At 42.8% G+C, this 27,898-nt stretch overlaps 2 protein-coding genes across 2 annotated transcripts; one reads left to right on the forward strand and one right to left on the reverse strand.

Moving 5' to 3' along the window:
- Positions 1-456: 456 nt before the first annotated feature.
- On the reverse strand, positions 457-18,756 carry ccdc135 (coiled-coil domain containing 135). Its single transcript, XM_040153308.1, has 20 exons — positions 18,738-18,756; positions 16,425-16,448; positions 15,389-15,522; positions 14,432-14,600; positions 14,142-14,267; positions 12,853-13,047; positions 11,819-11,962; positions 10,995-11,213; positions 10,693-10,830; positions 9,921-9,990; positions 9,409-9,537; positions 9,013-9,141; positions 7,676-7,896; positions 6,427-6,639; positions 6,191-6,301; positions 5,090-5,200; positions 4,016-4,210; positions 2,540-2,679; positions 2,162-2,299; positions 457-658 (listed from the first exon to the last, which is right to left on the reverse strand). The coding sequence occupies exons 3-19, from the start codon at positions 15,520-15,522 to the stop codon at positions 2,212-2,214; spliced, it is 2,532 nt and encodes an 843-aa protein (XP_040009242.1). The 5' UTR covers positions 16,425-16,448; positions 18,738-18,756; the 3' UTR covers positions 457-658; positions 2,162-2,211.
- A 1,137-nt stretch (positions 18,757-19,893) lies between these two features.
- Positions 19,894-27,600, forward strand: edem2 (ER degradation enhancer, mannosidase alpha-like 2). Its single transcript, XM_040153592.1, has 11 exons — positions 19,894-20,133; positions 20,741-20,851; positions 21,313-21,352; positions 21,592-21,697; positions 21,807-21,932; positions 22,945-23,156; positions 24,141-24,282; positions 24,406-24,530; positions 24,680-24,824; positions 25,478-25,599; positions 26,936-27,600. The coding sequence occupies exons 1-11, from the start codon at positions 20,042-20,044 to the stop codon at positions 27,416-27,418; spliced, it is 1,704 nt and encodes a 567-aa protein (XP_040009526.1). The 5' UTR covers positions 19,894-20,041; the 3' UTR covers positions 27,419-27,600.
- The last annotated feature ends 298 nt before the right edge of the window (positions 27,601-27,898 follow it).

The raw sequence follows: 27,898 nt of genomic DNA on the forward strand, positions 1-27,898 counted from the left end.
GTTAGTAAACATTTGCAGCTACTTTATAGATGAACCATAAGTCATCAATAAGATCAGGTTGTGAAAAATCCCACTGGCACGTGTTCTCCTTACTATTTGGTAATACTGCAGGTTTAATCCATTAATAAATGCTGATGTGTTTTTCAACTTCTATCACAAGTGTCACTTAATGTGTTTGTTCTCCAGACCTAATAGATGAACAATGAAAAACTCATTGTTCCAGAACCAAAACAGACAAGTGATTAGAGAGAACAGAAGACAACAGAAGAAACCCCACTGGTGACACCTGGAGGCAGGAAGGTTCATCACTGTAGAAGGGCTACAAAATCAAATTTGTCCTGAAGGGGGAAGGTCACGGGCCACAGGGTCACTGAAAGAATAGGTTTGTCCCCTGGTAATGGATTATGACCCTGCGGCTTTGAAAACCAAAAACAAAGTTGGAAATCTTGGTTCTATTGTAGTCACGGATCCAAACTTTAATATAAATGCCTCAGTCTGCACACTACCCTCTTAGAAACATAGCAGGAGGATTCATGTTCAGGCATGATTAGGAACTTGTCCATGCTTGTCCAAAACACATCTCTGACTGACTGGGTCCTTCACCATTTGAAGCCTCTCCGGTTATCTGGTGGTTTGCTAACTGTTCCCGGAATCCAGTCTAAACATGGAGAAGCAGCAATTAGTGACTCTGCACCTCAGAGTTCAAACACATGTCCAGAAGACAGAAAACTTGCCCAGACTTTGACTGCCTTTAAATCCAGCTTAAAACCTTTTTAGTTCTCCATCACCTTTGACTGAACCTTAACCATTCATTATTTCCCTATGTTGGATTTACTCCTTTCATTTTACTTTAAGGTGATTGCTATGTCTTGTATTTGCATTTTAATATTCTATGCTGTAATTCATTTTTAATGTTTTCAACAATGGTGTTTGAAATGTGCTCTAGAAATAAACTTGCCTTGGGAGTCACCCAAAACACTGGGATGCATTAGGACTAATTCGGAGGAAGGGCTGTGGCTGTTAAACTATTGTAAATCATATCCATAGATTATTCTTACTCATGCATTAATATACAAACAGGATTTTACTGTTGTAGTAGGTTGAGGTGGAGGTAGTTCTTTAACTATTGGTTTAAGACTGCAACTAATAGTAATTTTCATTCTGGATTATTCTGCTGATTATTTCTATTGAATGGTTTGTAAGAATTCTGAAAATAGTTAGAAATACCCTTCAAAACAGTCCACACCTCAAAGTGATTACAAGTAAATTAAAATGATTAAAATATTGAAAAGGTAAAGCAGCAAATCCTCAAATGTGAGAAGCTGGGCCCATGAAATGTTTGGCTTTTTTTGCACGAAAAATGACCTCAACAATAATCAAAATAGTTGCCAGTTAATTTTCTGTCCATCGACCAATCGATTAATCCGAGAAAGGTTTCAGCTGTACTTGTATTTATTGTTGTGTAGTTTAATGTATAAGAAAGCATCATATCTTATAAGCTCTTCATATTCTTTGTATGCAAAAATCTTAATTTGTAAAGTGGCTCCTAACTGAAGACGTCGACAAATTGTAGTGTAGTAGAAAGTACAACATTTCCTCCTGAAATGCAGTGAAGTAGAAGTAGAAAGAGGTATAGAAAGAAAAGACTCAAGTAAAGTACAAGTACCTCAAATTTGTACTTGAGTAAATGTATTCAGTCAGATTCCACCACTGATGTGTTACAAATACATTTTAGCAATTAGCGTTGCTGGAGTTCTTCTCTCTGTTTTTGAGCTTTATTATTTGTAATTTATCCAGGTACCGATTAGCTGCTCCGGACAAGAGGCTCACCTGTGGTAACGCTAACACCATAGGAAAACCAGTCCACGAGCTCCGCTGTCTAAGCCAAGTCGAGTCAGACTCTGAGGTCTGGTGTTGTACATTCTGCTGCTGCTTTGCATTTGGTTAACTCATCTGTGCGCCCGCACTGGCATAAGAGCTCACGAGGAGCACTGTTTAACCGGACATGGGCCACTGGTTGATGAAGATCAGCTAACACTGATGTAAGGTATAATAAAGACAAACAGCACACACCTGCCCCCTACTGCCTCTGTGAGGAAAAAGAAAACAAGGCACGTGTGGAAGAGGATCTCTAAATCATCCTCTGTGGAAAAGTACGCACATGCATAAAATTCCATATGCTCCTTAAAAACAAGAAGGCAGGTATTTGGCTCATCCGAGCAGGTGAGGGGCCAGTCGAGGGTCTCGTCTCAGCTTCTGATCAAGAGCTCGGTACTTCTGAGGAGCCGCTTCCCTGTGCCTGGGTCAAAAACACACGAGCACATAAATAATCACATGGTATACACACACCGTTCAGACTCATAATTAGCTGTTGGATCAAAACACCTTTTGTTCCTTTATTGCAGGAACAGCCAAGCAATGGTCTGGCCTCATTATATGACGTTAGAGAGTTAAAATGTTAAAAATGAAACATTTTTCATTTTATTTTGTGGATTGAGAAATAATGACGATTTGTGTGCGAGTGTGTGTGTGTAGGTACATGCTGAGCCGTTTCTTGGCGACGTGTATTTGTAGTGTTTTCTCAGAGCAGTAGGTCCGGTACTCCTTCTCCTGCTGTTCCGTCATGTCGAGCTGATTCTTCTGGTACCACTGCTGCTTCCTCTGCAGCTCCTGCGTCTCCTAAACACAGTTTCGTGTCCTTTTTATCACAAAACGTCTGATAACAGCAGAGTTGTAGTGTCTCTAAATCCTCTCGTTTATCCCAAACTCCCGTCTGCCCATTTGCACACGTCTCTGTCCTGCACTGCTCACATGCAGAGAGTCTCTCTGTGGGTATATAAACTCTGAACATGCATAATAAGCATATGGCATGTCTCCTTAGAAAAATGTATTCAGCCGTCAGACATACATAATGCAGTAGATAAAACCAACTAGGAGCTGTATATAAAACCTTGTGATTGGACAACCTACATTCATGTAACGCTCTGTAACCTGAGGCTTCCTATAACTAAATACTGTGACCAACTATACTGTGTCGTATAACTAGAACTAAACTACAAACTTCTATGTGCTGTTTGGTAGGCAAGCGAAGGAAGTAGTTGCGGGACTGACATCGATGGAATACCGATCATTTTCCTCTTACTTTGAATCCAAGTCCTCGCTGGAGCCAGCGTGAGCTGGTGGGAGGCCCAAAACGCCGTCTGGCGGGCCGAACCACCTTGTAGTTTTTTGAATTTGCTCCACTGTGTACAGTGTGAACCTTTGTATTTCTATAATCTTGTTTCATCTCCTGAACAAATCTTTTCTGTTTCCAACTGCTGAGACCAGCTCTCTCAGAGTGGCCTCCTCACCACAGATACTAATGAGCGTCTGGACGTAGGTTTGTCCATCAACCTCTGTCCCCTGTTCTTTTTTTTAAGCTTTCGTTGTCCTGCTCCATACAGATGCAGGAGTAAAACGGTGGTTACTCTCACTGTGTTGGTTGTTTGTTGTCCTTGTTGTGATGTGATGAGTGTCTGGCAGACTATTTTTTTGATTTCAAGAAATGAGTCCCGTCAGCATTAATTTGACACGGGCATAGTATCAGACGTTTTTTATTAATGTTTTATTATACATTAGATATTCACTTTATTGCATTAGTTAAATCAGTGTTTGTGTCTACCTGCCAAGGACTGCAGATGGAAATGAGGTAGTTTCTAATTCTGGAACAACATCTTCTCTCTTTGTATGAAGATGAATGTTTTTGGGACATGGTCCCTGACAAATAAATGTATAAAACGAATAAACTAAACTAAACAACACATCTATCTTACTAATCATGACTGACAGCAAGGCTGGCAACCCCTAAAAGTATCTGGCACTTAGAATAGCAATCACCCTCTGAGCAGAGAAGAAATTTAGTTCCAGGAGAACAGTGGGAACAGAAGTGACACTGGCTATAAGTGACATCACATTTCATGACGTTCCTGCAGTGGAAAAGGGCTTAAAGCGCATCGTGAATAAACTTGTGCCGTACCTTCTCGTAGCGTTCCTGAATGAGGTTGGCGTGCTCCACCATTCGCTGTTTGAACTCGACCAAGCAGCGCTGGTGGAGCTGCTTGGCGTCCTCTGCGCTCAGGGTCTCTGCATTGTCCAGCCGGATCAGGAGGGGGGCCAGGATGTCTTTCTCCTTCTCCTGCAGCCACCTCTGCTCCTCCACAGCCAGACGCGCCTGCAACGGCAGAGAAATGGCTGACACATCAACACGAGTGGTTGGCTTTCTGAGTGAAGGTTAAGCCCTTTTTTGGACGTGGAACACTTATATTGACGGCTTCATCTATCCGTTAAAGTGAGGGACTTTTGTCATTCAGACTTTTACGCTAATGTTCATTACGGCTTTTATAAGACTCTAATTTGATTCCTATTTGTTCATATGTTGTATCTACAGCGCTGGATTCATTTATTCGTCCATGCAGTGGGAGTGAACACAGTGAATATAGGGAGAGACTGTTGGTTTTGATCTGATCTGAGAAGAATCTTCTCACCAACTTAAAACAGACTCTTTCACAGTGTTTCCTAGTTTGTGAAACTTTGTGCATGAGCCATGAGGATTGATATAAGAACTTTATTACAGTGATGTAAGACGCTGGTACCAGAGCGCATTTAACCTCCGTCTCTGAGATTTGTGCTGTATTGAAAGTGTTACAGAAACGTTACAGGTCCGCATTAGTAAGACTGCCATCGTGACTTCTATGTAAAAGTGACTGATGTTAAATTCCCCTCAGATCAAGGTAAAGGGGTTCATGTCGGAAAGGGGCTTTAGCCTGCTCAGTTGTATTTAAACAGACTGACTGAATATTGTTCAGTTTAAGGTTGTTGTTTAAGTTGATTTTGCGGCTTTTTAAAATGAATTCTATATACAGCGTAGGAATTATTCAGTGGGAAGGTAAACAGATAAGATGAATTGGTAATATAAAGTCAGGTAGGGTAGGTAGGTAGGTTCACTGTTCGTGACATAAAGGCTGTCAAATCGGGAATCCGACTGTTTTCATGCAGTGTCCAACCAATCAACACAACCATGTGTGTATGTGTGTGTGGGTGGGTGACTCACCATTTCCTGTCTCTGGCTGCGAGCCCTAGCTGCTCCTGCTGTGGTCCAGGGGGAGAAGAAAAGCCGAATGTCTCCCTCCTCCTGCTCTCTGCAGGCCACAATGTCTCCCACCTACTCACACACAAGTTTTGGAAGAAGTTTTCACATCCTCAGCTGAAGAAAGTGGCAAAAAACAGTCTACTAACTTACAAAATAAACTCAAGTATCACGAAACTTCCCCTGGTTAATCACTATGTCAGCTGCTCATGGGGACCTTCCTGGTGATCAACTGGGAAATGTCTGACTTAAGGAGTTGGCAAGGACTGGCTAGATGTACTGTTAGTTTTAGTCTCTGTGAAGGAAGCTAGACTTTTGGGGACGAGGCACAGGTTCAGCCTGGCCTTCAGGTCCTCCCAAGCTCCAGAGGTCTCTTAGGCTAGTTCAGAATACATCCAAGGTGACTGCGATACAGAGACAGAGGTGAACACACATTTTCTGAGACATATTCTGGAGTGATTGCAGGAAATATCACTGGCCATTACTATTGATATGTTAGCTGTAGGAACATGTCTAGTTCTGACCAGGGTAGTTTCAGCCTCCTATTTGCAATGGATTTGGAATGATATTACAGCACTTTTCTGCCCCGTCAGGGATGTAAAAATAACCAATAACGCTGAAACTGATTTTGTTTGCAGTCACTTTCCATGCATCTTGTGACAAGTTTGCAGTTGTCACTGTGGAATTAGGTTTTGCTTATACATTTACTCTAATGTACCTTTTTATCTCTCTTTGTTTCAGCCAGATTTCTATTATTTCATCCGTATTTATATGTTTTACATTATTAATATATTAGACTGTTGCAGTGGAGATATTGAGGATTTCACACAAATAAAGAAAACTTAAAAAAAGAAAAATTTAATCACATGTTTTTGCAGAATAACATCTCACTGAGTAAAATGCCAGGATTTTCTTAAAAGCATGAACCTTGTGGCAGATGTAGGGTAAATCCTTGTGTCTGATTCCTGCTCTAAACATACATGTGTTTAATCGTGTGAACTTTGAATCTTAAGTTTAATTCCTCTGAACTGGGACACAGCTGTCCTGTTGGGAGGACACTGTCACCTCTTTCTTAGACTGTTTGATTTGGAGAGACACCTTCTCCTCATCCTTCATCAGGGCCATCAGCATCTCATACAGAGTCAGGGTCTTAAGTTGCTTCTCCGATGGATCCACCTTAACTCCCCCACACACACACACACACACAAACAGATACGAACAGACAAACGTATGATCGCAGAGGCAGCTCAGAGTCTGTGAAATCTACTGTACATATCGTATTGTGTGTTTGTTGTCTGTACCTGGAAGCTGGAGACCATGTCGGCGGTGAAGTCCTCGGCCTTCTTTTCTTCCGTTGACTCTCGCGGTTTGGTGAAGCTCCTCTTTGAAGGGATAAATCGGTGATCCTCTAAGTGATAGGTCACCTCGATCCGCCTTTGAGACATTAGGAACACTCGCTCGGCCACGTCTTCATTGGCTGGTTTGGATCTGTTTCTGTGGAAACGCTCCACCACCTTTTGTTTGCACACACACACACACACACACACACACACACACACACAGAGGAACATAAGCATCCTGTCTAGTTTAAAAAGTCAGTGGAGATGAGACACTTGAATATAAACTGAAGCCGATCCCCAAGTTAGACAGACATCAAAATCCTGTGTGTCCCTGGGGGTCCACATTAGATCTCATCCTAGTTATTAGTGGGGCCTGCTCTAAAAACACTCATCCTAGTCTAAAACCAGTGGCTGCTGAAGAGTTTTACAACAGGCTTCATTATCTTACTGCTTCTATCTAAAGCCCTACACTACAGTGCTTTTGGTTTTATTACCAATACGTTAGCTCCATATGACCCAAAGTGATATCTGGGATCTTCTCGAGTCTACTGGCAGTATCTTAAAGATGGATCAGAACTGAAGGTGACCCGGCTGTAGTGATAAGTAAGTCTTTTCTATTTTTATTCACTCTTTAAAGCATAAGTCTGGTGATATCCTATATTGTTCTTATTGTCAACAGATCAAAAAAACCAAAACCAAATCCAATACTGAATGTATATAAATCCCATGTGCACAGCCAGAACAACAATGAATGTCTCCTGCTAACAAGTGTTGTGTGTGTGTATCCCAGCCTGATGTATATTATTCCTCTGAGCCATAGAGCTCCGTTGTTGTTGTGGATGTAAACAAACTATATATTTGTGAGGTGTTTTTAAATATTTTTTTCTTTGCTTGGAGCTGAGAGTCACAGACAGAGTAGTGAAGTCAGAAAGTGCTGAGAGACGAACTAACACATCATTTTTGGTCTGTTCATGTTGATGGTAAGAAAAATATGTACCATTGTTTTAAGAAACACTAAACAATTACAGTTATTAGTATGTTATTTAAGTGATCAATATGCATTGGAGACTACTGTGGATAACTGTATGGTCAAACATATGGCTACCAACTTAAAATGACTCAACTATCCTGAATTATATATAATTAATAAAATGTCAAACATCCATGTGTATTTGATGTGTGATTTTTTCACTTGTTCACATATTTTGACCTGTAGCAGTCGGTTTTCTGGGTCAGCGTTCACACGTGGTTCTGAAGACTGGACGTGTCGGTCGAAGACGACGTGCCTGTAGTGGAGGAAGTCGGCCCGGCCCTCGAAGATCTCCGTCATTTCCCCCGGTGACACCACCCTCCGCACCAGATCGTCGCTGCGAGTGCCGCTGAAGTCCATCTCATGCACAGTGTCTGCCGCCATGGATGGGTACCTGTGAACTGAGCAAAACAAATACAGCGTCACTCATGAGACTTAACACTGAGGGAATTAAAGCCCATTGATTCCCGTTCACTATGTTCCTGCACATTTTCCCTTAGAAACTTCTTGACTGTAGGTGAAAGTTTATGAAATGTATGTTCCATATGTTGAACTGTGTGGTAGTAGCTGAACAAGTCTGCAAATTAGTTCAAATCATTCTTTATAAAGACAAATACTGTGCAACAACACAGGGAAGTGAAAGGAGGATGTAATACTGACACATACTGCAAATTGTGTAGTAAACGTTTGAGTGAAGAACATTGTCTTTATCTCCGTATCTAAAAAATCAAACATTTCTACACCTGCGTAAGGATGGAAACATGCACTGCTGTGTGCTAGTGCCTTTTTTTGATATTAACACATAATATTAATGAAGTAAAGTCAGAATTTCTACAAATTCTACACAAAGTAACTTTGACCTGCCACAAAGTATTATTTGAATAATTATTTGATCTTTGTTATGTGATGTCATTTAAGATCTTCCTGTTTGGATACTTTAAGTCCTCTATTTACAAGATTAAGCAGAGAAGTCCAGGCAGTCCACGCTGTGCTCAAAGCTTTTTTCTCACTTGTTGCATTTTTTGTGTACTTTATTGTCTTGCAGTCACAGCAAATAATTTTAAACAGGGTGGACATCCATCAAACTCCAGACTTCAAAAGAAAGCAAACACTTATTTTTGCTACTAGTACGTTTTGTTTTCCAAGATCCTCCTGGAGCTGTTTCCCCCACATCTACACGGGATTTTAAAACATTTTTTAAGTATGAATTCTGACCTTTTTGAGTATATATTAGTATGAAGAATGGAAGTGGGGCACAGTGAGTCACATGTTAGGAGCATGGATGAAGAAATACAAATAGGAGCAAAGAATCTAAGGAGATTTAATTCTGCATAAAACAGCCATCACTGTGACATAATTCAACTCTGAACTCCTGCACAGGTAGTCTGGGTGATCAGCTCAGATTTCTTTTTTGAATGTTTCTGGACACAGTTGGGCCAACAGATCAGTACCAGCAGCGACAGTGCGTCGGTGGTGATGTGAGGGTTTAACTGTAGAGCAAGAGGGAGGGAATTTACACAGAAGGTGGAAACGTCGCCCACGTTTGAAGCGCTCTGTGGTGAAGTTGTCGACCTTGTTGACCTCCCTCTTCTCCAAGTGGTCGTTTCTGTGTTGATACCACTCCTTCACCACGGCAACCTCAGTGCCTTCAACAAACACACACACACACACACAAGTTACATGCTATACACAAGCATATTCAAATCAATTAGATCTAAACCAAGAGATGTTTAGTGGTCTGCTGTTACATTACACTTGAACCGACCGTACTTAAGACTCTTCTGTTTGGATCTGCAGGGACTGTGGTAAGGAAACCTTAACAGCAGCTTGCCTCCTTGTATTTCTTCTCCACACAATGACAGAAAACCCCCTGAATTATTTTTAGAAAGTCAAAGTTTCTCTTTAACACTCACAGTCCAGGTCCTTGTATGCAGTCAGTCGTGTGACCAGGCCGTCTGGCCTCAGGTACGGTGAAAACTTCTCCAGCTGAGCTTTTCTGTAGCGGGTCACCTTCTGTCCTCCCGGCCAGCCGGTCTCCAGGTCTGAACAAGAAAGGAGAGCCAGCAGCTTGTGGAGGTTTTACAGCATCAGGTGTCATGTGTTTGGGTTTGAAACGGCATTAGTTTGAGACTAGAGCAGAATTTTGACACTCATTATCACTGATTTATGTTTATTTATTTATACTCTGCTGTAATAGCTTTTTCTGAATAATGCTCAGATGTTCTGTTGTATTAAATTGCTTCATGTTTTTGTCTTGATGCTTTAAAGTTTTGTCAGTTTCTGAGCTCTGGTCCTGAAGAAACGACATCTCACGTATAGATGAAATAACAGATATTAACATTAACTTGACCTTGAGAGTGTTTGTTTGTAACATTCAGTATATAAACTGTCCTATCAGATAAGCAGTCATGTGGAGTTACTGCACCTTTTTTTGAGATAGTGATGTAACTGACCCAGGATCTTGGCATCTCAAAAACTCGGGGTTCCTCCTCCCCCTTCAAAACAAACAACACGATGCTGAGCTGGTCAACTTCATGGTAAAATCACATGTCAGTGTCAAGTCTTACTGTAACTCTGGTAAATCGTGGCATTTCCGTCTTCCTCTCCACCTACAATGGTTTGCCCAGAGGACCTCCAATGGAAGGCACCCAGGAGGCATCCTCATCAGATGTCCGAACCGCCAAGGAACAGTGGCTCTACTTCACCACAACGGTCCAATACAACGCTCGCTTTTCTGCTCTCGCCCCGCCATCCCTAGCGCTAGTCTGTGATGCCAAGGGTTGGCACACCCGGGCCCCCCCATCCACCCTGCTACCCGGCTCACAAAGCACCCCAATGCCTACCCCAGCAGGTGGTGAGCCCACACGGTGGTGACCTCCATGGCACAGAGGGATAAAATATATCAGGCTTTGGATACACAGGAAGTACTTGTTTTAGTAGGATACATTCGTTGTTGGTTTGGCTTTTTTTTTGGATTTATTGACAACAAGAAAAATATCACCAGGCTTATCCCTAAAGGGGGTTGGCCCACCTGCCTGCTGTCATCCACTGCTTTGAAAACCCGATTTTAGTCCGATCTGCTCTGCCTCTGAGTCTTGCTTTTACACCAGAGCTGCTACATAAGTCGAGGTATGAACCCTCACAAAGACACAAATGTAAACATATACATACACACACAGAGAGACACACTTACACACCTCCTCAACTTTGTTAATTTTGCCCATCATCTTAGTCTCCTTTCTCTTCAAGACGTCAAGAATCAGCTGCTTTCTGCTGGTTGCACCGTACAAGACTGGCTCCCACATATTTAAATCTTCCAGGTCATAAACCATATCCTACACAAACACACACACTGAAAACAGGCATATGTAGAATATATCTAGTCTATTTATTTATTCTTAATGATTGCTGTATCCTTCCTCTTACTTTCAGAAGGCTTCTATTGCCTCTAATGGTTTTGACTCTAACAGTATATTATCTGGAGTTGCAGTAGACTCACAGTGCAGCCGTTGCTGCAGTCCTGCATGTTGACGTAGTAGTTGAGATTGTTCCACAGGCTCTCGATGCCCAGGAAGTTGTCATCGACGGTGCTGTAGCTGATACCGGTCAGAGGGTCGATGAAGAAGTTTTCCCGGACGCTCCGACTTCCTGACAGCACCAGCACCCAGCAGTGCACCCGCAGTCCTCGCAGCGGGTCAGCGGGTCGCAGCTCACTCTCCTGTTCATGGAGGGAGAGAGGAGGTAAAAGGCAAAAGGCAAGGGAAGTACAGAGGAGTAAAAGGAGAAAAAAGGGGTTTAAGATCTCACTTTAAGCTTTATTTAATGGACCTTTCTCATTTAAGTTGTGTGTGTTGTGATTATTTGTCTGACTCAGTAGATCAGTGCATGAAAATGTTCCGTTTATTGCTGGGTCACTGGATGGGAACCTACTGTCCCTCTCAGACTGGATGACTGGGCTTTTAGTACAGGGACAATATTTAGAGCTGCCATAATTATTATATTGATCTATTAGTCAATCGACACAAAATTAATCAGAAACTATTTTGATAACTGAATCATCAATTTAGTCACATTCCAAACGAAAATGCCAAATATTTGCTGGTTCCAGATTCCATCAGAATCATCAGGGCAACTCCCCTTTTATCATCGATTTCTCTTACACAGGAACTGTGAATGTGACCCCCAGCCTCTCACATGTGGTGTTGAGTCCAACATATGTCAGTAGCCTTGAGCTACCTTTTGTTAGTTTCATCCGTAGGACTCCTCCGTGTTCTGTTCTTCAGCTGAACTACAGCCGCAGCTGTTGCACTGTGTTGTTGTTACCTCCAGTAGTTTTTGTTTTTGAAGCAACGCGGCTTCGGCATCCTGCTTCTTCTTCTCTTGCCCCATCATAAAGTGACTCTTCATTTCCCTCTGAGCTTTCACTGTGTATTTGTTCTCCTGTGTTTCCTGTTCTGAGATCACACTCTGTACGTATAAACACAAAAGACACACAATCAAACAGACACACTTACATCTGTGAGTCAGTGATTCTGTGACTGAAGGCTGTGGGAGGACAAACCCAGAGTCTGTTCAGCAGTTGTACACTAGGGTTGGAAGAAGTACTCAGAAACTTGACTTAAGTAAAAATAGTAATACAATAATGTAAAACTACTCCATTAAACCTAATTCCTACTTAAAGTAATAACAGTAACTACTCTTTATGCCAAATGAACCTTTCAATGGTGTAATATTGTTATAGGATTATTATCACAGATGAATTGTCATGAAATGTCAGCAGCATTTCTGAGTCCTATAAACCTTATTTTTGCAGTGCTGTAACTAACCTGTGTCAATTTATATTAACATGCATAACATTTAGAAATGAGTGACTGTATCTTGAAACAAGAAACAATAATGCAGATTTCATTATTAGAATCATGCAAAAAGTTGATTTTAGAAAATTTTTAAAACAAATCGATTTCCATGGAAATTGGTGTGAAATATTCCTACCACAGCGGCAGATATATTTCACTTTTTTGACAAAATAAAAGGACCAAAGTTCCAGACAAAAATAATAATGGAGTTTTTTTTCCACTCAACAATGTATCACGATTTAGACGCTTATTATATATGCTTTGTATGAGAAGTAGTATGAGAAGTAACTATTATTTATAGCTGGTAAACAAATGTAGTGCAGTAAGGAATACAATACTTCCCTCTGAAAACTACTGGAGCAGAAGTATAAAGTAGCATAAAATGGAAACACTCAAGTAAAGTACGAGTACCTCAAAATTGTACTTAAGCACAGTACTTGAGTTAACGTACTTAGATAGTTTCCACAACTGGTAAGCAGTGACCTACAGAGCAGCACTTACCTTGACCTTAGTGTCCAGCAGAGGGCACTCCTGCAGGCTCTGGTCGAGCACACACATCTCCTTTACCGCGTAGCCGCTGACACAGTAGGCGTCGTACTGGGCGCCCAGCAGCAGGCTGCACAGCAGGGTGGCAAATTCAAAACATGTGGCTCTCTGACTCTGCAGCACTGAGGTGGAGGAGAACAGGTACCTGGGCTGGGAGAGCAAAACACACACCTTCACTATCAGTCGTACACGCTGAAGAGAAGGTGCATGTGTGTGTGCGCATGTATTTATGGAGGTGTATGTGAACACGTGCATAACAACTACAGGCTATAGGATACTTCAGTGAAGTCCAGCTCTAAATGGCTATTGTGCAGCGTTGTCAAAGAGAAAACAATGACTGTTTTGTTAGAATCCAACAACTTCAGCTCCCAACTTCATATCACACCGCCAGGGACAATGACTGAAATAAGTCCAGGACTTTCTCATTCAATCCCTAACAAAGTCTTGGATGATGTATTTCATAAATACATTGATATATTAGAATAATCCAAACCTAAAAACCTATGTCTAAGACCGATGGGATCTTTAGTTGTCAAATGCTCTCACTGAGGCCATCGTGCATCACCACTTAATCATCATCATCAGCACTTGTCGGTGAAAAGTGTTACACAAATAAACTTGCCTTTCCTTGCCTCACCACGTTTTTAAAGTGACATTGCATTCTGTTTTAACTAGCCGCCACAGTAACAGGTATCACTGGTGTTAGATTATGGACAGGGACGACCGGTACCCTGTTTCTTCTTTTCAGAACAACTGATGGCGCCTTCATATCATCTCTGAGATGGCAGGCGACCGTTCATTTCATCGGACAACTCAAGACTTCAAAGATTTAAAAGAGTTAAAAAGATACTGTGCGTGGTCACTATAGCACCGTACCATTATATTTGTTTAATTACTCTAAACATGGTCGTGAGGCGTCCATGTTTGTTTGCTTTTTCGGGCACTTCCGTTTTGTTTGGCAGTAAATCAACTATATCGGCGCTTTCAGAGAAATTTTAGTTTGCCAGTGGTGATTACGACTCGGATGTTAATGTGAACAGTATTTTCAAATCAGAAACTGCTAGTCACAGTAACTCCAACATGACACGAATGAGGCATGTTATAGCAGAGGTCTTGTTTTGTTCCAAACAATAAACTGTTTGGTCAGTAGGATGTTTAAGTTGTGGCTGACTGTCTCATTCCAGCAGATGCTGAAAAAAAAGGAGGTGAAATGATTTAATGTATGTTAGCGTTTCCTTTCTGACCATGTCGACAGGCGGCTCCAAAGGGTCCAGAGACAGGAAGTTAGCCACAAAGGAAGCACAGCCCCCCCAGGTGAAAAGTTCAGGGTACATTGTCGGTGTGGGCCGAAGAGTCGTGGACACGAACTTCTGAATATTGGAAAAATAAACATGGGTATGACACAGAGATATGAACAGCAGAGGCTTTTTTGAAATGTAGAAGCTAAGTAGCATTTTTTCCTATTGAGAGAAAAAAAAAAAAAAAGATACGAACAGTGATACAAAAACAAGTTCAGGGGGAGTTTTAGCGTCACCTTCATACCACATTCATTGACAGGGCAGAGCAGCAGCGGCTTGCGGTCGGGATACAAGTGTGAATACTGACGCTGGAAATTGTCGGCAATGGCCAACAGTCGAATCTCATCAGGAGAGTTGATCCTGTAGGACTCAGGACATAAGTTGTCCACCTCGTCGACGCTCCGGCTGGTGAAGACAGTGAATTATCATGCTCAGGTGGTCTTACTCCATCATCGCACACCCTGATCTGCCATATTTATTGTGAATACGGTTTTTGTGATCTTATGCACCATCTGTACACGACTGGCCTGTAAAAAATCAGTAAGTCAAATATCTGTGCCTGAAAAATTCAAAGATGTCAGATGATAAGATTTTGGTGAAAATGTTCAATCAAAATAGTAGATAGTTCCTTTGAGTTAGAATTATCCATGTGTCTCAGTCCAAAATTTAAATAAAACTGTACTAAATTCATGTGGTCCACAGTGAGAGTGCAGATTATAGCTGATAACGATACTGATGTGAGGGAACGAATGAAGGAAACGGAAGTCACAAGTGCGTAAATCCGTACTTTCAAGGCACAAATAATCTGAAGCAATGTATTTAGGGCTGCAATTAACAATTATTTTTATGACTGAATAATCTGGCATTTATTTTCTTGATTAACTGAATCATTGCTTGGTCAATAAAATCACATTCTCCCAGAGCCCAAGTTGACATATTTCAAACATCCAAACAACAAAGACATTAGGTTTACAACCATGAAAGACTAAGATCACCAGCAAAATATTCCCATTGAGAAGCTGGAACCTGTAAACGTTGGTATGAATAAGTACATTGAAAAGCACCAATAAGTAATTTTAAGGATCATTTTTAATTTGAGGGTACAAATTACTAACCTTTCACCCCCTGACATCTCCTGGCCTCTTTTACCATGTGAGCGTGTGTGTGTGAGATGTGTGTGTGTGGATGCTCACAGATGCTGCTGAGGAGCTGAGACGTGGAAGTTACTGAGAGCCCCCTCCAGCTCTCGGGCATCCTCCTCCTCCTCCTCTTGTGTATCTCCTCTTCTAAGTTGCTCCTCACTGTCATACTCCAGCACAGTCTCCATCTTTTATAAAAGCATTAACTGTGTTTATATGCATTTGAAGTTCATACATACGTGCGGAACAACCAGTCAGTGACACATTTTCATTTTTGCAGATCTGGAGGAAGGAACCTGACTAGCAGCTCATGATGAATCATGACTTGCCTCTCACTATAGAGAGTCTGAACCTGTTTGTAAAGCTACTCCAGGTAGTAACTCAGTAACACTTTGGATTACAGCATGCACATTACAGTGTATTATTTACTAAATGCTGCATGTGCTATCAATAGAATACTTAGTGGGCACCTACCGAATACTGGGACCAATATGTAAGTACAAGGGAAGAAGACTGGGGGTTAGGGAATAAGGGAGGAATAAGTTTGTACTTATTTATTGATTACACATGTACTTTGGGTTCTTCTTCTGTCATTTCTTGTATCTATTTGCAAGGACAACACACAGTAATCAACATTTTGTAAATGTGCCAGTTGTAGCCAGCTGACTAATTTTCAGCTGGAGTACTTTGGTGAGATGTTCTGAAACCCCAGAAATGATGGTTAAAAAATTACAGACAGAAGGCAACAAGATGCCATAGAGGCAGCAACAGCAACAAAATAAGCATTCTCAAGACACGAAACTGCAAAACATGAGTACAATAATACGGCAACTATATCCACTATTCAGTGCACGCACCCATTCAAGCAACACAAAGCAACATAGCAATACTGATTATAACCATCTCACACATGCAGACATGCAGAGCAGAAATAAAACAGAACGTTAAATTAAATATGATAACCATAATGTTAATCTTGATAAAATGTTAAAAGATACGGTGACAAGTTAGTAAACTGGTAATATCATACACCTAATACATAAGCCATGCAGCACAGAGCCGAAAGACACAGCTATAAAAGATCACATACCTGTCTCAGTTTAGGCCAGTTTTCCTAAAGGAAACAGGAAGGACATTGTCTCTCACCTCAAATGTTCAATAAGCCCCGTGGATACCTCGCCACCCAAATCCCTCTGCACTGTTTTATGTTATTTCCCCCGGGTTGCTTGCTATGGTTAATTTATCTTCAACATCAGGCAGTGTCCCCGACCACTTGAAAACTGCCTGCATTCAATCAGTCTTAAAAAAAATCCTGCCTTGATACCTCTGACTTCAACAACTACAGACCAATTTTTGAATGACCTTTTATTGTGAAAATTCTGGAAAAGACCGTGTCTGTACAGCTCCCAGAAGCCCTGAAAGGTAACCAAATTCATGAAACGTGTCAATCAGGCTTTAGACAGCACCACACCGCTGAGACTGTGCTTACTAGGGTAACTGATGATCTTGTTGGAATCATTGATGACACTGTTAGATTTGTCTGCAGCCTTCGACACATTTGAGGACAGTATACTGACTGATAGACTCCAGCACTGGGTTGGTATATCTGGTACGGCCTTGAAGTGGTTTAACTCCTATTTATCAAACACAAGATGTTTTATCTCTATTGGTGACAGTATTCCACCTTCCACCTCCGTAAACTTTGGTGTTCCCCAGGGGTCCGTCCTGGGACCACCCCTATTCTCAGTTTGTATGCTCCCACTTGGTTACGTCACTCGCAGGCATGACATTTCATTCCGCCTTTATGCAGATGACAAACAGTTGTATACAGAATACCAGTTAAGCTTGACGATCATGTTAGCATTTCCACCTTAACCCATCGTTTAGCAGATAGAAAAGATTTAACGGCAGCAAATTTTCTTCAGCTAAGATCCTTCAAAAGAAAAACTCTTTTAATTGGCCCCGATCATCTGCATCCACAAATCCTGTCATCACTTGGTCCCCTCTGCAAATATCGTTAGCCTTCTGCTCAAAACCTTTACGTGATGTTTGACTCTGGCCCCTTCTCTCTCAAAGGCCTTACACTGGCTGCCAGCTGGTTTTAGAAATGATTTCATGGTGTTACTATGTTTAAAGCACTGCATGGTCTTTCTTATAGTCATTCTTTGTTGATTAATTTTTATTTTTTCTTAATTGATGCTATAGCTGTGGGAATGTATGTGTATTTGTACTCGTCTTTTTTCCCCTTTTGTCTGCCTTGTAAAGCACTTTGTAACTGCTGATTTTTATAAGTGCTTTATAAATAAACTTTTTCATTATTATTATTACTGTCATTATAATTATAATTATTATTATTATTATTATCATCATACCACGTTGTCCATGACTGCATCTAGTAGCTGTTAAATACGTAAGTGGGCCATATAGGATATAATGTATTTCTAAGTTGCTCCTAGATCCCTTCTTTTTCTATGAGCCTACATTTTCCCTTGTACCCAGTAGCTAGTAAAGTCTTTCAACTTGTATCCTGTATTGTACAAAATAATTCCAGTGTATTTTACCCGCGGTTAAATTGAGTGAAACCGGGGCATTATGAGCCAGGCCGTACAAAATGCGTTTCAAAATCCTTGTCGGTAACCGGCAGCGTTAAACGGCGCGGAAATCCAATCGTTACATCAATGGACGGTCAAATTAGCCACGATAGGGTTTAAACGAGCGTCCGGTCCGACTGCGCCGGTGCGACGTTTTACAAAGTCGGCAACAAATATTCGCTTGAACATCGCAAAAGTTTTACTCACCCAGTCTTAGTGAAATGAACGGGAGAATCCGGTACTTTCTGTTTAGCTAAATTAACGTTGATTAGCGTTAGCTCCAACCGAACTAGGAGAAACTCGGAGCGTTGAGAGTCCGTGTCCATGGTAACAACGAGACGCGCGACACCGTGTGGCCTTCGCGGACCCTCAACCAGGGGCGTAAATTTTGGGAATATGGAGCGTGTCATACTTAAAATGTTTCAAACATCACAAAGTATCCCTCGAAAAGAAAACACAAGAAACGGAAAAATATGAATAAACAAAAGTGGGGAACCGGCTTGCAGGTTGGTTTTCGGAAGCGCACGTCAATTCTATCGCACCATTGCTCAACCAGCTATTCAAATGAAAGCGTCCGAGAACTCAGAGGAGCCTGAGCCAGAATTCACAAGCCAGTAACGGTTGGGAACCGCCGGTTTAACGTTAACATTATTTTGCATTTCATAAGCTTATTTCATGTCCTCTATGCAAAATCTTAATTTGGGAAGTAAGTAAAGTAACGCAGTAAAAAGTAGAAAATTTCCCTACGAAATTTGGTGGAGCAGAAGTGGAAAGTAGCAAAGAATGGAAATAATCGAGTAAAGTACAAGTACCTCGACATGTTCCCGCCACCGGTCAGTCAGATAATACGGCTTAGAAATCAAGAGACAAACGTGAACTGACAAAGCCGCGGTTTGAGTTTTTGTTGTTGTTGTTGCAGTAAAAGCACTTTCAATACGGAAGTCATAAACATAAAATAACTTACTAATGCAAGTGAACTTTAAAAAAAAAAAAATTGTGTTAGACTTTCCAATGAAAGGAAAATCTTTGCATAACTAAAGTAATGATGCTCACAAAGCTGTACATGTTCAAATCACAAAGAATAAATGATGGCGAAACGTGAGAATTTAACAACTAATTATAGAAAGTATTTTTTAAAGACCCACTTCCCTGATGCAGCCATGATGCTCAGAAGAACCTTTTCCATCCTTGTAGGTTCCGGTTTCTCTCCTCTATGACTGTGGATAAACGGCCATTTAAATGACTTATTGAGTTACACATTAACCTCCCTCCAAAGTGGTTCTGGAAGCTTTTATTTTGGTGTCCACGCCTTCAGGTTCGCTTACTTTACTCACCTCCCTTACTGCCTGACCTACATGATGGCTGATACCGTAGGGAACAAGCTGTCAGGACGAGAGTTAGCGCTATTTTCAGAAACATTTTGGGGATTGGTTTGTTCGGCTGGGGGCCCCTGACTGACCAGGGCCACGTAGAGTCCGAAAGGGGCTCTGATGTATGCGTTTAGCAACCGCGCCTGCTGTGGCAACCTGTCCCAAGGCCGGACGAGGACCGAGGAGGCCCCTCGGCAGATGCAACTAAACCGTTTTATTTAGGGGGAAATGAACCCAATGGAAACAAACCACGATGGAAAAGACGAGAAAAGAAAATAAAATAAAATAAAAAGAGACAGACTGACACCAGCTCGTACTGTCGCTCCACCTTCACGTGTGTAAATGAGTTCTCACACACGACCTGTTTCTTGTAAAAACACATAAAAAGAGTTTATACACACACACACACACACACACACATATATATATATATTTGTGTGTGTGTGTGTGTGTGTGTGTGTATACACGTATATATATGTATATATAAACATACGTATACGTGTGTGTGTGCGCGCGTGTAGTATGCTGTGCTGTACGTTCCTTCCTTTATCAATAAAGCACAAGGAAAAAAACAAAAACTCTTCGTCAGCGCACCGGTGGGCGCATGCGCACACGGCTCACTTCCCGGTTCCTGACAGCCGCACGGCGACGTCGGAGCTTCACCTGAGCGCCTGCATTTCCCTCGTTCCTCGGCGTCCACCGTGTCTCCGGGGCCCGCCCGTCTCTGCCTCTCGCCGGGTCTCTCCATGCGCGCTCCCGGGTGTGTGGCGCTGCTGGTTTGGCTGCTGAGCGATGCGGCGGCTCGTCAGCTCACTGGGGAGGAGATGGCCGGGGTCAGGTACACACACACACACACACACTCCCAGGTGGTGGAGGCTCTCCGCTGAACCGGCACACTTTGACCGACGAGCTCCAGATGCCCGAGAAAAACTGGTCCTCAAGCGCAAGTTCGCCCCTCCACAGTCCCAAACCTGCTCCTCAGAAACAAGACCTGTTCAATTGGCATCAACTTGAATTGAGTTCGTCGATGATTTAAAACCAAAAGGTTCAGTTTTTAAGTTTTCAAGTCCATTTTAGGGGTGGAAGAAGACCAGGTCTCTGCAGGTCTTCAAAAGTCTGCAAAAGCTCTGAATTCAGTTTCCTCTGAAAGGCCTCGGAGAATATTAAAAACTTTTCTTTACAAAATCTTAAATCTTTTTCTTGATGTTAGTCGTAACATATTTAAACAACATTGCCCCCCTTGTAAAAAGTATCGATACCACAGTGCAAAAGGTTCCGAGTCAACCTTCTTGGTTCGAAACCATTAGTTGATCAACTGATTAGTTGACCCAGATGAATCGTTTTCACTAGGTCCTGAAAAGTTGAGCCAACAGATAGAAGACTTTCCCCTGGAAAGGGTGCTGGTTTCCAGGTTCCTAACCCTCTCAACCTGCCCCATGTTTCAGACAGCGCATCAAGTCCATGTTCTACCACGCCTACAACAGTTACCTCGACAACGCCTTCCCCTACGACGAGCTCCGCCCGCTCACCTGCGACGGACAAGACACCTGGGGCAGGTAAGGCGGCATCCGGGGAGCAGGAGGAGTGCGCTTCAAAATAAAGCAGTGTAGTTATCCTTCACTTTCTTTTATTGTGAAATTAGTGGACACCCTTGTAATCAGCACGATATTCCTCACTCTTTGGTTTGTGTCGTTTTCTTCTCACTGGGATGTGGCACAGACTTTTTAGCAGCAGCCACATTTTTAGTTTCATTAATGAGCCTTTTACTTTAAAGGAAACCATTAGAATTTTTTTTTGGCACTTTTTTTCAACACATTGTCAGTTTTAATCTCTGCTCAGGTTTCACTCTTAGAGCCATATGAAAAACCACACATCTTCCATGTTAGTGTGTCTTCATACACAGGATTAACTCATATAAACGGATTTTTATTTTTCAATTGTGCCTCTTTTGCTGTTAGTCTTGGTTTTGTGTATTATCAAGATCTTCAGGACCCCCCCCCTCGTCTTTTCTCCACAGTTTCTCTCTCACTCTGATCGATGCTCTCGACACTCTGCTGGTAAGATCTTAAGAAGAACTTTTGAACATTTCTTAGGCAGAAACATCTCAGAAAGCATGAATAAAAAAACAGGATTATTTAACAGGCTCTTTAACACTAAGTTTTAATTGTGTTCCCTTCAAGTCTGATGAATTCTCCCTAAACAGAGGGTCTGTAAAAGAGCACGCTGCCTTCAGGTCTGAGTGACAGAAGGGACATGGTTAGAATAATTTGGAATAAAAAAAACTGTGTTTCTGAAGGTTTTGGGAAACCACACCGAGTTTCAGCGTGTTGCGTCGCTGCTCCAAGACACCGTGGACTTCGACATTGACGTCAACGCGTCGGTGTTCGAAACCAACATCAGAGGTACGCGGGAGGGGGGGCCGGTTCAGATTCTGACTGGAACATTATATTTATGCTCAACAGTCAAACTGCGGTATTGTGTGTGTGTGTTTGTGTGTGTCTCTCTGTGTAGTGGTGGGTGGTCTACTGTCGGCCCACCTGTTGGCCGGGAGAGCGGGGATGGAGCTGGAGCCCGGTTGGCCCTGTTCAGGGCCCCTGCTGAGGATGGCCGAGGACGCCGCCAGGAAGCTGCTGCCTGGTATAAACACACACACACACACACACACACACACACACAGGCTGCAGTGTGTACAGTACAGGATTCACTTTGACAGTTGAATGTGAAGACAAAGTTCAAACTCCTGTCAAGGCAACAATATATTACAAACCAAACTAAATGCAATTTTTAGCAAATTTAAACTGCCGTGAAACAAGGTGCTTTAAAGAAATGTCTGTGTACTCGCTACTTATACTGGTTTGACACTTCAGCCGAGCAGGAGAAATAACGGGCTTAGACAGGAAGAGTCTCTCTGTGTCATCATAGCTCACACAAAAAAGAAAAAGAGTAAGTAGAAAGTAGGTGTAGTATTTTCACTTTTAAAGAGTAAAGGAACGTCCTCATTTCACAAATGCTCTGAATGTCAGTCCAACAGTTTCCAAAGGTACATGTCAAGTGTGTTTACATGAAGTGTTTCATTCCAATAATAATCATATTCGAAATTGGAGCTGAAGCAATTAATTGATTGACAGAAAATGAATTGGCAACTATTTTGATGATCGGTTCATCTTATCAAGTGCGTCTGTTTATAGGTCAAACAGTTTCTGTAAATGTAAACTAGTGTAGCAATAGTGCAGGGCTGGGTGTCTGTGCACAGAGTCCTGGAACAAATGGATGATGTAATCATTAGATGATATTACTTTATTTACTTACAGTAGAGTGGTGTATAGAGTTTATGCATAAATACACATCCGTTTATGGTACATACAGCCTGCATTTTTCTGTTTGACAGTGAAAGTGATTAGTTGTTGTAAATTAAATCACTGTGGGTCTTCTGACACTTTGCTTGGACAGAAAATGCAATTTGAAAACGTCACTTTGAGCTTTGCTAAATTCTGATGAGTCGTTTTTCACAATTTTCCGACATTTCAAAGTTTAAGTGATTAATTGAAGAAATAATCGAGGGACATATCCGTCGGGCTGCGACGCCGTTGACCAAGGCAGTATAAAGGGCCCCGCAGGTGCTCAATGTAACCGGTAAGAATGGTTTCAGCGTTTCAGACTCCCACCGGCATGCCGTACGGCACCGTGAACCTGCTGCACGGCGTCAGTTCCACCGAGACGCCCGTCACCTGCACCGCCGGCGTGGGAACCTTCATCTTGGAGTTTGCCACACTGAGTCGACTAACGGGAGACGCTACGTTTGAGACCGCGGCCCGCGGAGCTCTGAGGGCCCTGTGGAAGACCAGATCTGACATTGGACTGGTAACTAGTCCACCCGCCTGTCTGTCTGTAGTTCAGTGGCCATGAGAATCTCTTGTCTCTAAATGTTCTGTCTTTCTTTCATCTTTTAATTTAAGTTTTATTCATTTGAACTGTGGGGAAAAGCCTATAAACCCCATTAAAGGTCCTCAAATACTTTTGGTCATTAAAACTTCAGACTTTCCGGTTTTAAAGGAGAAAGCAAAAAAAGGCTCAGTAGAAAAAATGAATCCAATGAAATTTAACCCAGTTATTCAAAAGAAGAAAATCACTTGGTCAGAGGTGCAAATAACAACCAGAAGCAGCACAGAAATACATGAGGTAAAATGATAAAGAGACACGGAAGCCTGTGTGTGGTATGTTCTCCTCCCCCTACCTGCTGGCCTTTCCCTGACCTCGCTCTTTACACCATCTAATCATTTGTTTCAGCTCTCCTCTCTATGAAAACACGTTGCAGACCCAGCACCGCATAAAGAAACACCACCAACGCTGCGCCAGCTGCGCGTTTAAATAAAAAAGAAAAAGACTGGGCTGAGAGGACTGGCAATTTACAAACCTCTGAGCCTCCTCAAGATGTTCAGATACTGTTCAACATAACTAGCAGTGCGTCTTCAACCCATCTAGGGTCCAAGATAATTCAAGACACTTTCATTGCGAATGATGATAAAGTCAAAAGGGTCGTAATCGTCCATTTCAACTGCTCTATTCATTTTTAGTTAACGGCACAATCCAAGAGTTCTTCCACAGGTCTCCTGACTTACCTGTATCCACTGACCACTGAAACAACACACACACCTTCCGTGTCTCGCACCTGATCCTGTCGGGGCCCGTGGATTTCCAGGCCTCTGTCACCTCGTCCACAGTGATAATTATATTTTTAGCTGTAAGCGTGTCCTGCCGTAGGCTGTTGGCCAGCTTCGTTTGAAGAGGTCTCTCCCTCCCTCACCTGTCTGTGCATTTGCTCCACCTGTCTGTCTTTCCGTCCAGGTGGGTAACCACATTGACATCGTGTCCAAGAAATGGGTGGCTCAGGATGCCGGCATCGGAGCCGGAGTGGACTCTTACTTTGAGTACCTGGTGAAAGGAGCCATCATGCTGCAGGATGAGGAGCTGCTCAACATGTTCCTGGGTAACACTCTGCTTTTCCAAGGCGGCGCCGCCTGCATCCTGTTAACGGATAGAAAAGAAACAGCAGCGGGGGGGGGCATAAAGTGCAGCCTCAGATTTACATCAGTGTGATGCCTTTCCCCAGAGTATGATCGAGCCATTCAGAACTACACTCGGTTTGACGACTGGTACTTGTGGGTGCAGATGCATAAAGGAACCGTCTCCATGCCTGTTTTCCAGTCTCTGGAAGCCTTCTGGCCCGGCCTGCAGGTACACACAGAAAACAGAATACACAGTCTTCTCCTTCCTTAAGGCTGCGGACAAAAGCAGAAATCCCCGCAGTCACTGAGGAACTAGTTTCAGGACACTTGCTGCATTGAAATTGCACTGGTTGAGTGTCAGTGTCCTTTGTGTTTCAGTCTTTGCTGGGGAACCTGGACAGCGCCGTGAGAACTTTCCAGAACTATTACTCAGTGTGGAGACAGTTTGGAGGTCTGCCTGAGTTTTACAGCATCCCCCAGGGTTACACTGTGGACAAGAGAGAGGGATACCCACTGAGACCAGGTCTGTCCCCCAACTGACCCACCAGCTTATTAACTACTTCACTTCAAAGCAGCCAATTACGTAGTTAGTCTTTATAAAAGGTACGGGAGGGTTGTCCTGACAGTCATTGGTTTCTTTAAATAAGCAGATCAGTTGATTGAACGTCAACGTTTCTCCTGTGTGATGAGCCCTTCAAATCTCGTGCTTATTAAAGAGTGTGTATCTCTAAATATTAAGATGTGATTATTATTTTCCACTTGGATTAAAAGAAAAAAAACTCAACGCAACAACTAATAAACCAAACATTTTAACCAAAACCCTAAATGCTGATAAGACGACCAATCATATTCGAGGGGCAGTACTAAATAAAATAAACTGAAGTAAGTTAAGTTACCTAGCAACCAAATAGAAGAAAAGTAGGTGGAAAAGAGAGTATAAGACATAATCATAGCCAGACGTAATGATTAAAGTTCAATACATTAGTTTGGTTTGGTAATTCTTCATTTTAACAGCAATAACTTGAGTAATTTGTGATGGGGGCTTTTATTTTGAAAGTAAGGAAAAGTTTGCCATGAGCAGATTGATGAACCGGCCAACTAATCAATTCATTACCCAGCTCCCTGGATGTCTGATGGTCTGCTGTGAACTCACTCACTCCAAATCATTTGTTCCAGAGTTAATAGAAAGTGCCATGTACCTGTTCAGAGCGACAGGTGACCACACCTACCTCCAGCTGGGCCTGGACGCCCTGGAGTCCATAGAGAGAATCGCCCGGACGCCCTGTGGATACGCCAGTGTGAGTCTGCCTGTCTGTCTGGTCTCTCTCTCACACACACACACACACACACACACACACACACACACACACACACACTTAGCTTAGAACAAGCTGACTCGGTGTAGTGTGTCCCGCTCTGTCGTGTCAAACGGAGCTCGACCGATACGGAATTTTTGAGTCGATCATTTTTAATGAGGATCCCTTAAATCTGCGGATTGAGGAATTTTGACCAAACGATGCACCGACTGGGACACTGTACACTCGTCAGCGCCCCCTGGTGGACGAACCGTGTAACGGAGACGTTGTTTCTAATACGGCAGCACGGACAGCTGCGTTAAGCCATCAGGGATTAGCCAAAAAACAAATATTCCCCGTCTGCTTACTTTGGCTTCTCAACTGTTCTGTCATAATGTACTGTATCACAGTACACCTGTACGTTACAGCCTGACAAAAAAATCTGAGATACTGGCCAATATTTTTTTTTATTTTAAAGAATTGTGACCTAGATACTGTCCGTACTGGACGGGACAGTTTACAGTGTAAAAATCAACTGGCGTCTGGTGGACAAACACTGTAATGGCGACACTGCTTCTGGATCACCTCAAACCTAGTCTGGCATTTCTGTGCTGACATTTCTTGTTATTTATCGGCTGACATACACACTGAAGAATGCCAGTACATCTGCAATGAGCTGCCAATTTCCTGGTTCAGCAAATTCCATATAGCGTGACGTAAGATTTTATCAGTGTCACACACCCCTCCATGAAATGCTGCTGGATGGTGCGTAAGCTACCGTGTTGGAACTGATTTCTTACTTTCAGTGTCTCTTTTCTTTCTCCTTTCTTTTTCTTTCTGGTGTTGTCGAACATATGTCCTGTAAAACGACTTGTGTGATTCTTTTGCTTTTAAGTAAAACATTCAGTAGTATTAAAAAAACATCTCATAAGAAATACAGAAAACGTCAGTGAGGCTAATTATAATGACGCTTTGCGTAATCTAGACGAGCACCGAGGGGCTGCCACTGCCTCATTACACGTCAGTGGCAGCTCATTAAATGCCATCGCATCAAACTCCACTGATCATTTCAGATACTCCAAAATTATCCACAGCGAGCACGAGCGCGGGCATCGTCAAAGGCCGTAGTTTCACACCCAGCAGCAACACCTGTACCTGATAACAGTCGGGCTCCTCAAATGCGTTTCTTAGTGTACGTCCTCGAGATGCTCCACCTAGTGCTCCGAGGTGTAAACGCAGACAGATGAGCAGATAAAGTCCTAGAACCCTCTCGGCTCCGTCACGCATTGTCGTCGGTGTTTAAATCAGACGTGTCTTTCTGCCGTGTCTCCTCCTGCAGGTCAAAGACCTGCGAGATCACCAGCTGGACAACAGGATGGAGTCCTTCTTCCTCGCTGAAACCATCAAGTACCTTTATCTGCTCTTTGACCCCGCCCACTTCCTGCACGGCGGGGGCACGGAGGGGGACGGGTCCTGGGAGGAGGGCGGCGAGGGGGGGCAGTGTGTTTTAGGTGCGGGGGGGTTCATCTTTAACACGGAGGCTCACCCTCTCGACCCGGCGGCGCTCTACTGCTGCAGCCGCCACACTCAGGACCGACGGGAGCTCCGAGACATCCTGCTCAGCCTGTCGCAGCCCGCGGAAAAGCGCGACCGCCGATCGAAGCCGCCCGCCGACGAGACAGAAGGCCCCCCCCCTGGCCAATCGGAAAGCATCGCTCTGAAACCGGGCGAGAGGAGGAGGCCCCCCGTGCTGTCCTGTCCCGTTCAGCCGTTCAGCGCTCGACTCTCCGTCCTGGGACAAGTTTTCAGCGATAACACCTGACTCTCACCGTCCTGGCTCTCGCGTTAAATACGGACAGTCGATTTCCGAGCTTGATGCAGCAGCTGAGCTCTGGACTTACGGTGGGACTATTTTAACTTCAGCCACAGCTGGAGTTATGATCAAGTTGCCAAGCCTGTTCAAGTCCAATTTGGGGGGGGGGGGGTTCCCAAATAGATTCACCACAATCCATGAAGATGTTTGTTTGTTGGGATGAGGGCATTCAAGACCAGCAAGCCAAGAACTCAACTCCAATATAGTCTGTTGACTGTGTTGCTCTAATTTAAATTGAAGGTGAAATATATTTTTATTTATTATAAAGCGGTTGTCTTTTCATTTGTCATATTCTTATTTGTTTATTGTCTTCACAGTGAAGACTGAGGGAAACTGGCATTTGTGAAAATAAATATTTGAAGTAGAAAAATCTGCAACTGTCAAACTCCCCCCCTAAAGTTCAATCCTGATTGCATTGGATTTATTTTT

Source organism: Xiphias gladius, chromosome 18, assembly GCF_016859285.1.
Source record: "Xiphias gladius isolate SHS-SW01 ecotype Sanya breed wild chromosome 18, ASM1685928v1, whole genome shotgun sequence".
In the NCBI taxonomy this organism is placed as follows: Eukaryota; Metazoa; Chordata; class Actinopteri; order Istiophoriformes; family Xiphiidae; genus Xiphias; species Xiphias gladius.

Excerpts from the sequence above, each read along its gene's own strand:
- ccdc135 (XM_040153308.1), bottom strand. The coding sequence starts at position 15,522 with ATGGAGACTGTGCTGGAGTATGACAGTGAGGAGCAACTTAGAAGAGGA. Across the intron at positions 10,831-10,994 it reads ACTGCAGCAACGGCTGCACT|GATATGGTTTATGACCTGGA; the intron begins GTGAGTCTACTG and ends GTGTTTGTGTAG. Across the intron at positions 6,640-7,675 it reads CAGAAAACCGACTGCTACAG|GTGGTGGAGCGTTTCCACAG; the intron begins GTCAAAATATGT and ends TGCAAACAAAAG.
- edem2 (XM_040153592.1), top strand. The coding sequence starts at position 20,042 with ATGCGCGCTCCCGGGTGTGTGGCGCTGCTGGTTTGGCTGCTGAGCGAT. Across the intron at positions 21,353-21,591 it reads ATGCTCTCGACACTCTGCTG|GTTTTGGGAAACCACACCGA; the intron begins GTAAGATCTTAA and ends GTGTTTCTGAAG. Across the intron at positions 23,157-24,140 it reads CCAGATCTGACATTGGACTG|GTGGGTAACCACATTGACAT; the intron begins GTAACTAGTCCA and ends CTTTCCGTCCAG.